Source organism: Mandrillus leucophaeus, unplaced genomic scaffold, assembly GCF_000951045.1.
Source record: "Mandrillus leucophaeus isolate KB7577 unplaced genomic scaffold, Mleu.le_1.0 Scaffold726, whole genome shotgun sequence".
Lineage (NCBI taxonomy): Eukaryota > Metazoa > Chordata > Mammalia > Primates > Cercopithecidae > Mandrillus > Mandrillus leucophaeus.
In genome coordinates this window covers 1,301,882-1,317,185 of record NW_012107875.1, presented here as the reverse complement: position 1 = coordinate 1,317,185, position 15,304 = coordinate 1,301,882, and the positions used below count along the sequence as shown (strand labels likewise).

The window sequence follows — 15,304 nt, the reverse complement described above, 5'->3', positions numbered from 1 at the left end:
TATATTGCAAAGTTAATTATGTTCATCTGACTAGTCCTAATATATTTATTAAATAAGAGCTAACAAAAAATTCAGACTCAACATAGGATTAAATAGTAAATTTATTTTTTAATTGTAACAAATATATGCCATTAGTATGTTCTTAAGTTTTGGGTCACATTGGCAACAGTGTCTTTAGTTTTTTTTGAAATTATTTTCAGGACTCCTAAGGTTATAGTTCCTTTAAAAAAATATTTGCTATGTTTTACCTCTTTTAAGACTGTAAACAGGACAAAAAGGCATGGATATGAGAATCAGCTAGTAATCACTGGCTATTCTAAATAGTCACTAAGGCTTGAATTGTCTCTTCACCAATGCCTAATTGTCAGACGTCCCAAAGGTTTCCCTGATATTAATAACTTTATGAAAACTTGATTATTCATTAAAAATTAGAATCTGTAAGTAAAATATAAATGAAGTCTAAACCAAAACACTTAACCAGACTAACTTCAATGTTATGAATTGCAAAATCTAATTTTGATTGATTACTCTATTGAGAGGATCTTATATGTTTTTAGAGAAAGATTAAATCCCACTATAAGAAATGATAAATTTTAGTCAAAGACTAGAACACAACTTATGGAATAGATCATTGGACTTGACAGTTAACAACTTAGTTATTTACACTGTACAATGGAACAAAGAAAAATCTTAATTCTTCTGCCTTTATTGCTGTATTCGACCATTCAGGAATACTTTGGCTTTCATATTTACAATTAAATCTCACAGTTCAAACCTAAAATATGTACATTTCCTATATCCAACTTTTAAAGATAATGTTTCTATTAGGAGGAAATAAAAAAGCTGAAAAAAGAACTGGAAAATTTTGATCCTTCATTTTTTGAAGAAATTGAAGATCTTAAGTATAATTACAAGGAAGAAGTGAAGAAGAATATTCTCTTAGAAGAGAAGGTAAAAAAACTTTCAGAACAATTGGGAGTTGAGTTAACTAGCCCTGTTGCTGCTTCTGAAGAGTTTGAAGATGAAGATGAAAGTCCTGTTAATTTCCCCATTTACTAAAGGTCACCTATAAACTTTGTTTCATTTAACTATTTATTAACTTCATAAGTTAAAATATACCTGGAAATAAGCAATTCTCTGAACTGTAGTATTTCCTTCTCACTACCTTGTACCTTTATACTTAGATTGGAATTCTTAATAAATAAAATTATATGAAATTTTTAACTTATTATAAAAGTATATATTTGAAGACTTGTTATGGCCATCAAATAGACAATGAGCTTTGGTGAATTTCTCTACATTCATAATGTTTTGATTAGGTTTTTTAAAGAATATGAGGGTAAATTCAGTAATTTCAATATTTAAAATTGGAGTTTATACTTATTTATACATGTGTTAAGATTCTCAAATCCTAACTATGATATATATAAATACAGATGTAGACATACACACATATAAGTTATGAGGTTAAGCCATATGTTTTGTTAAATGTCTAGCAAAATTAAATTGAGCTTAAACTATTTAATTTTGAAAATTAGTGACATTAAATTGTTGTTTTTAAATTACTACTCAGTATAGTGGAGAGAATCCAGCCTTTGTACAAGCGTAGGAGCTTACTGTTACTTATGTTTTTATGGCTAGAGATTAAAATTAATTTGCTGGTTTTTAATAAAAATTTGAATAGGTACTTGAAACTGGAAAATTCATTTCTTCACAAATGGTAGAAGACATATTGATTTTTCATAATGAATAGGAACCTTGAGATGTTTTTAAACAGGGTAGAATATTCAAGATTAGAATATAATGATAAACTAATTTTATTTGCATTTTATACATCAAATATTATATCTTTGAGTCTAGCAAATTTCTGATTATCTATTTTTGAAAAATGATTAAACAAACACCTAATATCAAAGGTAGAGTCACATTTGTTTAGGTTCATGTTGATAATAACTGGTTTTGAATTCATGTAAGTATCTGGAATTGGCCAGCATAAGCCAAGATGATGGCGATGGACCTGAAAGAGAAAAAAGATATTAGCGTTAGCATACAGATACTATCTTCATTTACTTAGAAATATTTGTTTTGAGTGCCTACTATCTGCCAGGCACTGTGTAAGACTCCACTTTATCTTACCCTAGTTTTTTTTTTTTTTTTTCATAGCTCTTCTTCTCCTGACATATTACATATTTGTTTATTGTTTATCTTCCCCATTAGAATGTGAGCTTCATGAAGGCAGACACCTTGTTTTGTTGACTGTGTATGTCCAGCACCTGGAAACATGCCAGGAATATAATCAGGGGCTCCATAAAATTTTATGAATCATAGAGTCTGTTGCTGAGTACAGACTAGCTACCTGAAAAATGTGGGCAAGGAGGCATTCTAATTGAAGGGAATGTTATGTGGTAGAATGGAGTTTTTTTGCTCTAATTGCAATCATGTAAATATGGTTATATGCAATCATGTAAATATGCAAACCCAATGTGAGTGTGTTTGTGGGGGCAGAGGTGGACAGCAGTTCTGGGAAATTAAGCAGGGGCCAGATCATGAATATTTAATGTAACTGAACAGATTGATGCAGGAAAGTAATACACTCATCTGTTTGTGAAGAATGGAGAGGACAGGACTAAAACTGAAAGATACTGTTTTTGGAGGGTGATATGATAGAGCATGAATCTTAGCTTAAATTAAAATTAACAGTTAATTGGTTGGAAAGAAGTACATAGATTAGAACTGTTAGGAACTGATAACTGGATGCATGAAGTAATGAAAAGAGGGATTAAAATTAATATCCAAGTTTTTACTTCAGTGAATTATGTGGAGTCAGAGAGTTACAACTAGGTCCAGTTTTGAATATTATGAATTTCAGGTACCTGTGAGAAATCAAATAGACAAGTCTAGGAGACAGAAAGGGAACAAAGTATAAGATAATTCATTTTGTATATATCAACTGTTACCTTGGCACTCTTTCTACTCAACAGATTCTATACTCATCTGGGAGATGCTGTGTTAAGTTAGTACAAGATGTCTCAGAGAGCACTACTATGCAACATGAATTTCCACGCCGGGGATATATAGTATCACTTCAATTCTGAAGCACACCTGTTATGATCAATGCCCCACACAATACACACCGGGAAACACTGTTTTACCTCTTAAAAAATGGTGGTATGTGGGATGAGAAAATTGAATTTCTTTACTGCAAATAATAATTGCTGCCATTTGTAGAGAGAATTTTAGTATCACTTCTACTCTGCTGTAGGAATATAAGATGACATAACCCCACCCAAGCTATTTTTGCCATTACCTTTATTAAACAGCCATCACTGCAATGCCATACTATTCCTTCAATTTTACCCTCTTTGCAACCTTCAAACCAGGACAAGAGATCATTGTGCTTCAATGAAGGTAGATTTCTTACTTGAAATGCTCCATGTGGTATAAGAAGATGTAATGGATGTTTCTTGCTCCCTAGCCCTACGTGGGAAAATTTGCCATTAGCCACATTCATTTAAAGGAACTTGCAGAAAGAACTAGAAAATGTACCTCTTCAAATAGTCTTTTGAAACACTTAGGAATAAAGGTAGAAAAGCTAGTTGGTTTCCTTAAAAAGAATACAACCCAGTGCACTGGCACCTTATTCCAGTAACTCTAAATTCCACCTTGGCGTACTCTCCACCACAGTTCAACAAACTATGACCTGTAGGCCAAGTCTAGACAGATACCGTTTTTTGTAAATAGTTTTCCACGAACACAGTCGCACCCACTCATGTAAGTACTGTCCATAGCTCCTTTCAGAAGAGTGGCCCACAAAACTTAAAATACCTACTCTGGCATTTTGCAGAAAAAGTCTACCAACCTTTGGTACCCATGTGGCACTGGCCACATTCAACTATTCTTCAACGTTTGCCAAACAGCTGCACTGTATCTCTGATAACTTGTCTAACTACCATCTTAGCTTCTTTACACCTGGCAGTCTACTTTTGATCTCTATATAGGATTTTCCTATTATAGCTTTAGCATCCTTAGGTCTGTCTTCCCATCCCCATGTCAGCAAGGTGTAACCCATAGTGCTCTCAGTACTTGCACTCAATTCATCATGATACATATTTTGATATTTGACATGGTATTCATTGCCAATTCTTTACTTACTTTATACCCTTGGCTATTTAAATTGATGCTATAATAACCACGAAAAGTGCATTTTCATCATTTGACTCAACTCACCTGAATTTTAAAAAGCAAAGGGGTTACAAATGAGTCATTACTTTTCATACATAATTGTGTAATGTTATTACAGGAAAGAATGAGGATAAAAATCAACCTTTTGGATTAATAAAATGGTCTCCTTTTTCTGTGAATATAAAGTTAACAGAAATGGATATAATCCTAGGAAACTAACTCAAATTTGTTAGTCGTTTCTTTAGTGTTGTATGTATGTTTTTTAAGTTGACCCGAGAAAGTTCTCTTTATAAATGACAGTTACAATAACTGAACAAGAAAAAGGCTTCACTCACCATATGGGTTTCCATTGATATTTGTTCCTATGAGCTCCAGTGTTTGTTCTAAGAGATCTGAAAGTGGCACTGCACTAATTTCCAAAAGTCCAGAATCATCAGGATGATGTTTTAGTACCAGGGCAATTTCAAATTCATAATTAACTACAGAGGAATGCCAGCAATACTGTTTGTTGTTTTTCTCTACTGGTACCCAACCTATCATACAAAGAAGAAAATTACTTGTTATTAGATTGTTTTTCTTTGGATTGAAACTACAGGTAATTTCTATTTTTGTTGTAAATTTCCCATGTTTTCTGGGTGTCTATCACAAAGAGGTATTACTTTAAAAACTCAGTGGGAAAATTAACAGTTTATTACTTTTTAAAAAATCATAAGGGTTCATTTTTTTTATTCTGCAGAATTAACCTGTTATTCACTACAGAGCACCTAGCATTCTCTTACTAGAAAATTCACCCTTTTTCACTAAGAACTCAGCACTATTCTAAGATATAGCACTTACATTTTTTTCTATAAAACAAGTTTTCTCTCAAGCTTCAGGGACAATGGACATAATGCGGTATGTATTCCAAGTTTATTAAAATGTTCCAATATATACTGAACACATTTATTGAATATTATTGCTATTACCCTTCTCATTCTTGTTGCCAGAATCGGCTCCCTTCCTTACTCATGCTAGATGACTGTAATAACTTATTTGCTAGTCACCAAGCCTCCAGTGAAATCCAGCCCACTTTTATCATAGTTCTATTTCTAAAACTTAAATATGCTTTTGCTGTACCACTGATTAAAAATCATTATCTTCAGGATACACTTCACACTCCTTTAGATAGAATAAAACGGACTTTACGATCTGAGCCCACCACACTTCCAGCCTCAACTTTTACAGCCACTTCATGTCATATACCCTAAACATTCTAGCTGCAATAAAGTGTTATATAAAATATCCGAAATACCCCATGCCCTCTCCTCTTCCTGGGAGTTGGCCTACGCTGATCTTCCCTCTTCCTCGTCAGCTGACTTCCTAGTCCTTAAGCTTCAGTACAGATGTCTACTCCTCTCGGAAGCCTCCACTAACCACAAGCTGAATGAGGAATTCCTCTTCTTTTCTCCAGTGGTACCTGATATATTCATTCCTGTTCTTAAATCATACTATTATCGGTTGATTTCTCCCAATGTCTAATTAAAGATCATGGAGGACAACAGTTCTGACCTTCATTTTTGTATTACCAGAAACTAGGAGGACTTTGCACATAATGGGCACTCAAGACATGACAGCTGAGAATCTATAACCTTAATCTGGGATATTTTCCTATTCAGCATACCTTTGCAAAATTTTCCCATCCCTAATCTAAAGGTATAGACTTCTTGAAATCTCATTTCAGACTAGATCATCTCATCTATCCTGCCAAGAACTTGGAAGCTATTCCCTCTTTTTTTGTTTTTGTTTTTTTTTTTTTGAGAAAAGGTCACAGTCCGATACTCAGGCTAGAGTGCATGATCACAGTTCACTGCAGCCTCGACTTCCGGGGCTTTGGTGATTCCCACATTAGTTTCCCGAGTAGCTGGACTACAGGCGCACACTGCCATGCCCAGCTAACTTTTTGTATTTTTTGTAGAGACAGGGTTTTGCCATGTTGCCCAGGTTGGTCTTAAAACTCCTAGGCTCAAGCATCCACCCACCTCAGCCTCCCAAAGTGCTGGGATTACAGGTGTGAGTCACTGCACCTGGCCTCAAGGCTATTCTCTTTTGACGCTTTATTGTCACAGACTACAGCTAGTAAAAAATATCCATCTTAGAAAAGACTCTAAACCTAAGAGGACGTTCTTAATATGAAACATCTTTGATACAAAATGTAGGACTTTACATAAATTTGATTCAGAAATTCTGTACTATACATATTAATGAAGAACCAGATTAAAATTAAATTCTGTAATTTCTGATTGAATGGATATTTTGATCATTTTACTAGTAAACACAAAACTGCATTAGAAGAGATATCATGGTACCAGGAATGTGTCCATTTTCATCAGGCACTGGGTTCCCATTTATTTGTTCTATTTCCTTTGCTGGTATCCAGCACTCTGGAGCTGGTTTGAAGTCCTCCTCAACGTTCCAAAAAAATTCTAAAAAAAATTAAAAAGAGATAATATTGTATGGGGTGATACTTAAAAAATGTAAAATACTAAACAGACTCAAAATGGGAACAGCTACTAAAACCTCATAGTATCAGGTGTGATACAATTATTCTCCATTCATTATCACCACAATGTGACTGTACTTAAGATTAGGGTACTAACAATTTAAATATTCAATTTCATATATGCCATTTGTATATAGTATTTAACAGTCGAACTAAAGTAACCATATTCCATTAAGTATTAGATTATGAATTTTTAATATACTGGGAATACAAATATAAACATATATACATGAATGCAGATATACAATGTGTATCTACTACAGATATTTAAAAGCACTTTAATAATTAAAATTATTAATTTCCTGAGATTTGAACCTGATTTATAAAATTACACATTTGTCTCTTACACAAAATGTGTCACTCATTTCAATATCTATGCAGTAATCTGTATGTTTTAATAGACTCATACTATAAAGAATAGTGACAAATATTAGGAAAATATTTTACAATATTTTTCAATAATATCCTTTTATATATAAAAGTATTAAATTATAGTTTTCCTGAGTTGCTTAAATTATACAGAAGGATATAATGTACAGAAATATCACAGCAATAAATATGCCACAAATTTCAGCTATTTAAACATGAAAACTTAAAAAAAAAAAAACTAACCTTTTGGGTTTTCTTTTGAATGTAGAAAATTTTTAAATCTTTTTTCAGCTTGTTTGTTGGGTTTTCTATCTAGTCGAGCCCAAAGGTATGGCTGATCTAAAAAAGTAGTAACAAAAGGAAAAGTATGAAGCAAACAAAACTTATCTTGAAAGACATTTCAGAATAGAGTTTTTCAATAAACAGGAGGCTAATTTCTCAAAGAAGACAAAGGGAAATATGCAGTCTAAGAATATAGACCACCTAGCAGTACCTGATGTTATGAGAAAACTTACTTCTCTGGTTAAAAAATGAAGGGGATGAGACAAAAAGTAAATATATTATCTTTTTTATAAGGACACTACGTAGTCATATTTTATGAGTAAGCAGCATTTATGGACAACTGAAGATACCTCTACGAAATGGAAACATAACCAGATAACTGTATTCACCCCACACCCCCAAACATAACACTGTGCTGTAAGGGTTAATTCTGACACATCTGGAATTAGGCTGAGCTGTTCTGCATGGCACTGACCCCTGATCAAGGCATGAAAATACTAATAATGTTGATTTGTACTCATGGATCTGAGAGTTGCAGGGCACTGTGCTGGTATTCTTTATTGGTAGGAGTGAGCCTGATAGCTTGGTCTGAAACCCCAGACGGCTCTGCTGTTGAAGCTGGTTACTTAGCAGCAAGATGCCAACCTATGTGACCAGCAAAAATATAAAAATCCCCAGCTGTGATTCCATTTTGCATTCCGTGGTTCCAAGGTGTTTGCCTGCACACATGAGTGGTTCCTGATCTGAGAAAATGTGTCCTGCCAAGGCTCTAAAGCCGGGAACAATAGTAGCTTTTACTTGGCCTCTCCATACTCCTTGCTGTGAGACAGTCCTGGGCTATAATACACATCTTTACTTTTAATGCCATTGGTATATTGTGTATCCTTTAGCAGTAATAAATGTGGATTTGTAAGCACTGTCACTCTGGGTTCTGTGACTTGACTTTAGCAGTTAAATTCTAATCCAGTTTGCCATCCTCATGCATAATGATACACACTATAGTTTCTTAATAGGCATCAAAGTCTGAAAAATCTTTTACAGTTTTCTCAAATATATAAATCCAAGGTTTATAAAGAAACTGCTATACGTTGGTCCAGATATTCTGTACTACTTATTAGCTATCCAGATAAATAATACGAAGAACCAGATTAAAACTGTATTAGCATTTCTGGTTCAATGGACCTTTTGTTTCTTTTTTACCAGTAAACATAAAAAATGCAATTCATTTACATCCACTAGAATGGCTACTATCCAAAAACAAAAATCCAAACAGAAAAAAGCGGAAAATAAGTGCTGGTGAGGAAACTGAAAAACTGGAACCTTTGTGCCCTATAAAGTTAGAATCTCCATATCATCCGGTAATTCCCCAAAAGAACTGGAAGCACAGCCTCAGATATCTGTTCATACCTGTTTACAGTGGCATTAGTTAACAATAGTCAAAAGATGAAAGCAACCCAACTGTCCACCAATGGTTGACTGGATAAACAAGATGTGCTAGATACATGCAAAGGAATATTACTCAGCTTTAAAAATGAGTAAAATTTTGATACATGCAACCAACATGCATGAACCTTAAGGACATTATGCTAAGTGAAATAAGCCAGTCACAAAAAATAAACACTGTGTGATTCTACTTATATGAAATACCTAGAGTAGTCAAAATTCATAGAGACAGTAGAATGCTGGTTACAAGGTGCTGGTGGTGGGAGAATAAGGAGTTGTTGTTTCATGGGTAGCATTTCAGTTTTATAAGATGAAAACAGTTCTTGAGATGGAGGGTGGTGATAGTAGCAAAATAATGTAAATACACTTAATGCCACTGAACTGCATACTTAAAAATGGTTAAGATGGCAAATATTATGTATGCTTTAGCCCAGTTATTTTACTGCATTTCAGAATAAATTTCCTGATACAAGGAATGTGTCTAGATGTCCATTTAATGCCCCAGGAATGTGTCCAGATGCTATTTTTTTTCTGGAAGTGACAGGTAATCTCACCAAAAATAATCGCAAAAAAAATCTCTTTTCCATACATTTCTTCTTAAAATGACTGACAATTTCTATTTGCATTTCTACCTTTTAAACTACACTAAAGTGAAATTAATTAGAGACACTGCCAAGAGGAATAAAGCCCTGGAATTGGTGCAGGAAGAATAAGCTTAAGGGTCACACAAACATAGGTCCCATTGCCAGTTCAGCCATTCAGTTACTATTGGGTCTCGGACAAATTATTTAAGTTTGCTAAACCTCATTTTTCTTGTCTGTGAAATGGAGAGGCTACTTGTACAAATTGGAGATAATATATATCAAGCACCATACTGCCTGGGCCCTTAAGGGTATTAAGTACATGTTTTAGTTACCTTCCTTTTTTCCCCCAAGAAGAAAATACAATAATATAATAAGTAAATTATAACAACTGTGACCCTTTTGTTTTGCTATTATACTTAGGTTTCCCAGGGTCTATGAAGAGCAATGCCTCATTTCAGATAGACTGTAAAGTGATTAAGAAAAAATAAGTAATATTTGTAGTAAATATTATAGTTTTAGTTTACCTTTATAGGTAGTAACATAACAACATGTTCCATCCACTTTTTCTGTTGGAATTGCACTGTATATATCTGCATCTAATGCCTTGTGACTTATAGTTTCAGTTGCCAAAACTTTAAATGGCTTAAAAAAAGAGAGAGAGAAAACCGGTTTAAGATAGATAGCCTCTATGTCTTTGCACACATGCTCACCTGAAATCTTCTTAATTTCATTAGTTTTAAGGGATGATCTCCAGTTCATCCTTCACAATGATTTAAAAATATTTATTCTGTGAAGTTCCGAATCGTTCCCTCCCTTCCGTGCTATCACAGCAACACCTGATTTTCTACACAATTCTGTAATTATTTACGTTTTTTTAATCCACCTTTGTTTTTTGCAATGCTGCATCCCTAGCAGAGGTGTTCAGTATATTTAATCATATACCTGACAATTATTTACTAAATGCCTAAGATTAAGCATTGTCTTCAGCACTGGAAATACAGAGGTGAACAAAAAAGTACCTGCCTTTGGTGAAACTTGCATTTTAATGAAGGAGACAAAAGCAGCACAATGCATAATATAATGTTAGCTATGACAAGCAAGTGCTAAAAACAAACGGGTAAAGGAAAGAGGGATGAGGTGCTATTTTGGATACAGTGGAAAGGGAAACTTTGAGGAGGGAACCTTTGACCAAATTTGAAGCAAGGGACTACCATGTAAATATCTGAGAAAAAAACCAAAAGGTAAGGTTTCTTGATGTGTCTGAAGAATGCAAGGCAGCCATTGTGTCTGGATCTGAGTGAAAGTAAAACTAGATTGTATGTTTAATTAACTTAAACTTCATAGGTGCTTCTGGTAGTTCAATACAAGTATCTTTCAATCATAATTTTCAGTTTTCCCAAGAGTCAATCTGCTCTTCAATACATGAGATCTTCCCTTTTTTATAAGCACAAACATTTTTGTGATTTACAAAACTTGTTTTTCAATTAAGACTTGGTTTGTAAGGAGTCTTAGCAAGGATGTTGTAAGGTACTCCTGTCTCAGGTCAAAATTCTCAGGGAGCAGGCAAAAGAGATGGAAGATAGTTGATACTTTGTTTTTGCCTTTTTTCACCTTTTTTTCCTGGCAAAGCTAATAGATGCTCATTATAGAAAATGTGTAAATGAAATATACAAAGGCATAAATGAATCACCCATGTCATCACCGTTCAGACGTATTACAAAGAACCTTTTGGCATACTTATTGTCTCTTTTTCAGTGCGTTCTTCTCAATATAATTAACATCAGTTTCTATTTGCTACCAAGAAGTTTAAGAGCCAAAATCAAATGGTTTCTGGATTTACTTTTTTCATGTTTTTCCTCCTTAACTGCATGATAAACAACTGCTATTGTAAGCATAGGTTGAAAAACTATGATTTTCATCCTTTCCATAAAGCAATTGTCATTAGTATACCTTCATTGTCACAGAGCTTGCACCTCTGTCTAAACATTACAGATCACAGACTTTAAAAGCATCTTAATTTTCAGAATAATTTTACCCTTGATTCAGTTTTATATCCTAAAAGTCTTCAGATGTATCATCATAAAGTTCAACAAATCCTCTTAGAAAATGTATTACCTGCTTGAAAGGAAAGTTAACCCCCTGATGGTTTCCTACCATTAATAGTGATTTATATTATTAGATATGACAGTACTATGAACTGAAATTTCTGAGCTGTATCAGCTATGGTTTATTTACTTACTTAAAAAATGTTCAACATGGCAAAAGAAAAATTGCCTCTATAAAACAAATCTCTTGACTCTTGAGTTAGGCTTCACTTTGACAATAGTTTTCGTCACAGTTACCTGACATCCCTATGTAGCTTAATGAATTGTTTACTTTGAAAGTTGTATTCAGGAGTCTATGTGGATCTAAAAAATCTTTGTGGTAACTCATTCAACAAAGTTTGAGCATCTAGTTTGTGAACGGCCTTGTCCTAGACTATGCAGGCAGAATACAAAAAAGGAGTAAAACCTGCTGCCATCACCTCTTCGGCGAGACCTCATATTAGTACTCCTGTAAATAGAGCCCCGCTGAGAGCACAAGCTGGCCCACTATGGCATCTTAGAGATGTTATACAGTATACTTCAGTACCATTTTAGTTCTGTCTTTGCACAATAAGTACTCAAGATTTCAAGCTGATTTTGTTTTTTTCATGTTTTTCCCCTAACAATTTTCACTGTTAAAACTACCAAGAATCGCTTGCCTTTTGTTTTTCCTTTGAGTTTGTTTGCTTTGAGAGTACTCACTCCTTGTCCCTTTCAGCTTTATCAGTAGTGAGATGTTTACATATTGATGGTTTTTCTACTATCAGGAAGAAAAAGGGCACCAAGGATGAGGAAAAGACAGTTTCTTGGGTTCCTACGAACTTTTTATAATTCATTTTCATTTCTGAAAAAGACTTATGCCACTTCTACAATCTGTATCTGAAGTAACATCATCTTAGAAAGTGAAACAACACTGTACAATATAAACATATTGCTGTGTGTGAGCTTAAGACTAATGCACTATTTCAAACAGGTAAACTAAGAAATTGGGCCCTTCTAGTATTGATTCAGTACTTTCAAAATATAACCGTCTAGTAGGGATTCAGTACTTTAAAAATACAACTGGTTTTCACTAAGTTACGACGCTGGTATCAAACGATATCAATTTAACCTAGGATAGTAGAGCCACAGAGTCTGGTCCAATAGCAGTGTGTGTGTATCTAAATTTATCAAAGATCCTATGGGGGGAAGATTACTCTGCCCCATGGAGCTCCTGATGAGTATAAACATTCCTTCCATAAAGACCAATCATCTGCTCTTTGCTATCGACCTGTCCAAAGGACAACACGAGAGACACTGAGGGGTACACAAAGTTCTCCTTTTCCACCTGTCATCAAAGACTTTAGACTATTACTGGAAAAACAAGGTACGTGTATTAAAATAGTATCAATTGAGTGGCCCTCTACAATTTCTGGGTAGGGGAAATCACTGAGATGACTAAGTTGATTTAAGATTTCATGGAGAAGAACTGACTTGAGAAATTAAAAACATTCTAGAGATGACCCAGAGTGAACAGTGTGAGCAAAAATAAGAGGCAGGATTGTGGTTGATATGTTCACAGGATGAAATAGATGGCTAAAACAGAGAATCCACTTTGAGGAGGATGGAAGGTAGATTGAGCCTCATTAGTGGGAGGCCCTGAATTATAATTAAGAATGTGGATGCTATGCTATAAACGATGCTGTAAACTGTTCTTAACTGCAGAGAGGTAAGAGAAGGGGCTGCTTATTTTCCCTGGTGGAGAATACTTTTACAAACTACTCCCCTCCAGCATACAAAGTTGAAAATCACAGTAGAGTGAAATACTAAAACAGATGATAATTTTTCATACGGATTACATTTGTTACAGCTAAAAGAAAAAAAAAGTCAATTACTGCTACAAACATTGAGTAATAACTGTGGCATTTTGACGAGGAAAGAACATGGTGATGATCACTCCGAGTGGCAAGTAAGACCAATTAGGTGGTGCAATGAGCAGGACATGAAATATTAACTATAACAGCAGTGACAGTAATAGAAAGAATGAAAAGAACAGATGCTATAAGGTAAAAAGCATCAAGGTGAATGGAAAACTGGCATGAAATGATTCCAGGGTTCATTCTTTAATTCAATAAATATTTATCCAGTGTGTACCACGTGCCAGGTCCTAGAAGCTGGGACTAAAGAAAACAAGGCAATCTTTGCCTTAAACAAGTTTTAGTCCAGAAGAAAAGCCAGTGCCAATTATGAAACTCAAGTGAGGTGGATTTCCAATGGACATGTTGGTTTTGTTTGAAATCAGCAAAGCTGGGAAGCACCGAACTAATCACTGGGTATTCTACTGATCAAAGACTACAACGTTTTATAGTACAATATGAAAAAAATTACCCAAATATAGGTTACTTACTAGCATTTACCGAGGGCACACTATGTGGAAAACACGCTGCTACAATAGAAAACCTTGAGATGAGAACACCAAAGTTAGAATAAATTAAGTAATTACTGGTAATATGAGGTCTGAACTTCAGTGACCTAATTAGGCTACTGTCAACACCGCCACTGGTTCGGACAGAACAGGTAAAGCAAGTCTTCTAATATCCACCCTTTCTTACTGCACTCTTGAAAGGTAGTAAAGCTTGGAGTGTGGCAATTATCTAATTAGGGGGTTTCCCCAAAAGATGTTAACCTGAAAAGAAAGGAACATGCTGTGGACGTGGGTTATCCATTTCCTTGCGAGGGCAAGTTTGAATCTCCTAATCAGGAAAATCCTTTCGCAAATTCCCTCCTTTACGACTAGGAAAAGTACAAGAACCTGGAAGAGCTCAGGGCGTACGGAACTCCCACCCCAAACCTACCCAGCGAAACCTACAGAGGTTCCTGGCCTGCAGGACAGGTCTAACGCGCCCAGCCATCCTCGCCGGGTTCGCACAGAGCCAGCCCCGCGGGGAGGAGCCCACGCGAGCCGCCCAGCCTGCCCGGCGCTCCTCCGTACCTGATGCTCCCTTTTGGCGGAAGGCTCCTCTTTCACCTCCGTCACAAACACACACGGCATTTTCCGCTGCACGGAGCCCAAGCGCTTCATGATGAGCCCAACAAGCCGTCCGAGTGGAGAGAGCGCTTTCGAGCAGCGCCCAGTCCAGCTGGGGAGAAGCCCTGCAGCAGTCACCCGCGGGGTCCAGGCCACTCGCACTCCGCGCCCAGCCACCGCGGCTGCGCCCCAACTACTAAACCGCGGCGAGGGGCGGGAACGCCCGTCCAGAAGCGGCTTCCTGGCCGCTGCGCCTTCTGGGAGTTGTAGTGCAGAAGCTGGGGTGCCCGGTGCGTTCCCGCGTGCGTCCCCTGCCCCCCACCTCGGTTTTAATAACTGCGAAAACAGATACGTTTCCCAAAGGTGTGTACTTAGCCACACCTAGTAACCGATGATTTTTTTGGAAATTAAATAAGATCAAGTTATAAGCAATGAACATTTCAGATGTCGATTTAACACAGTTCCAATGAAACCTACTGGCCTGTTATCTTTAGTTCGTGTGGGAAGCACTGTAGAAGTTTAGAAATAGCTAGAGACATCCCCAGATTCCCAAGCAGAATGAAAACTTCTTTCCAGTAAGATTGTCAGAAAACCCTATAATAAAACACACCTGGGACCAAAAAAAAAAAGTTACCGTTTGATCTACGCCTTATTGTGCAGCATAACATGGTCAAAATGGTTCTGATGTTCTTTCCAGAGTGAGTGCGAAATTTCAGCCTTAGACTAATCCAAAAGTACAGGAATACTTACAACCAGATTTCATTCTCAAGTTTTTCATAGGAATCTTGTTTAATTAAAGGTGAGTTCCAACAGC

General features: G+C 35.8%; 2 protein-coding genes across 2 annotated transcripts in view; one reads left to right on the top strand and one right to left on the bottom strand.

Annotated features, from left to right (window-relative positions):
- Window positions 1-1,231, top strand: part of CEP290 (centrosomal protein 290kDa) — a 96,218-nt gene extending 94,987 nt beyond the window's left edge. Inside the window, 1 exon segment of the mRNA XM_011965445.1 lies at window positions 829-1,231. Within this exon segment, the coding sequence (XP_011820835.1) occupies window positions 829-1,059 (231 nt within the window). The 3' untranslated portion in view covers window positions 1,060-1,231.
- On the bottom strand, window positions 84-14,697 carry LOC105528634 (chromosome unknown open reading frame, human C12orf29). Its single transcript, XM_011965446.1, has 7 exons — window positions 14,455-14,697; window positions 9,924-10,041; window positions 7,334-7,429; window positions 6,528-6,644; window positions 4,518-4,715; window positions 3,308-3,477; window positions 84-2,017 (listed from the first exon to the last, which is right to left on the bottom strand). Exons 1-7 carry the CDS (start codon window positions 14,542-14,544, stop codon window positions 1,829-1,831), a joined length of 978 nt encoding a protein of 325 aa, XP_011820836.1. The 5' UTR covers window positions 14,545-14,697; the 3' UTR covers window positions 84-1,828.
- Between the last annotated feature and the right edge of the window lie 607 nt (window positions 14,698-15,304).

Bases quoted from the DNA above. Each gene is read 5' to 3' on its own strand.
- LOC105528634 (XM_011965446.1), bottom strand. From the start codon at position 14,544: ATGAAGCGCTTGGGCTCCGTGCAGCGGAAAATGCCGTGTGTGTTTGTG. The intron at 4,716-6,527 runs GTACCATGATAT...TTTGTATGATAG, and splicing joins TGAAAATGGACACATTCCTG to GTTGGGTACCAGTAGAGAAA. The intron at 3,478-4,517 runs GTGAGTGAAGCC...TTTCCCACGTAG, and splicing joins TATCAATGGAAACCCATATG to GGCTAGGGAGCAAGAAACAT.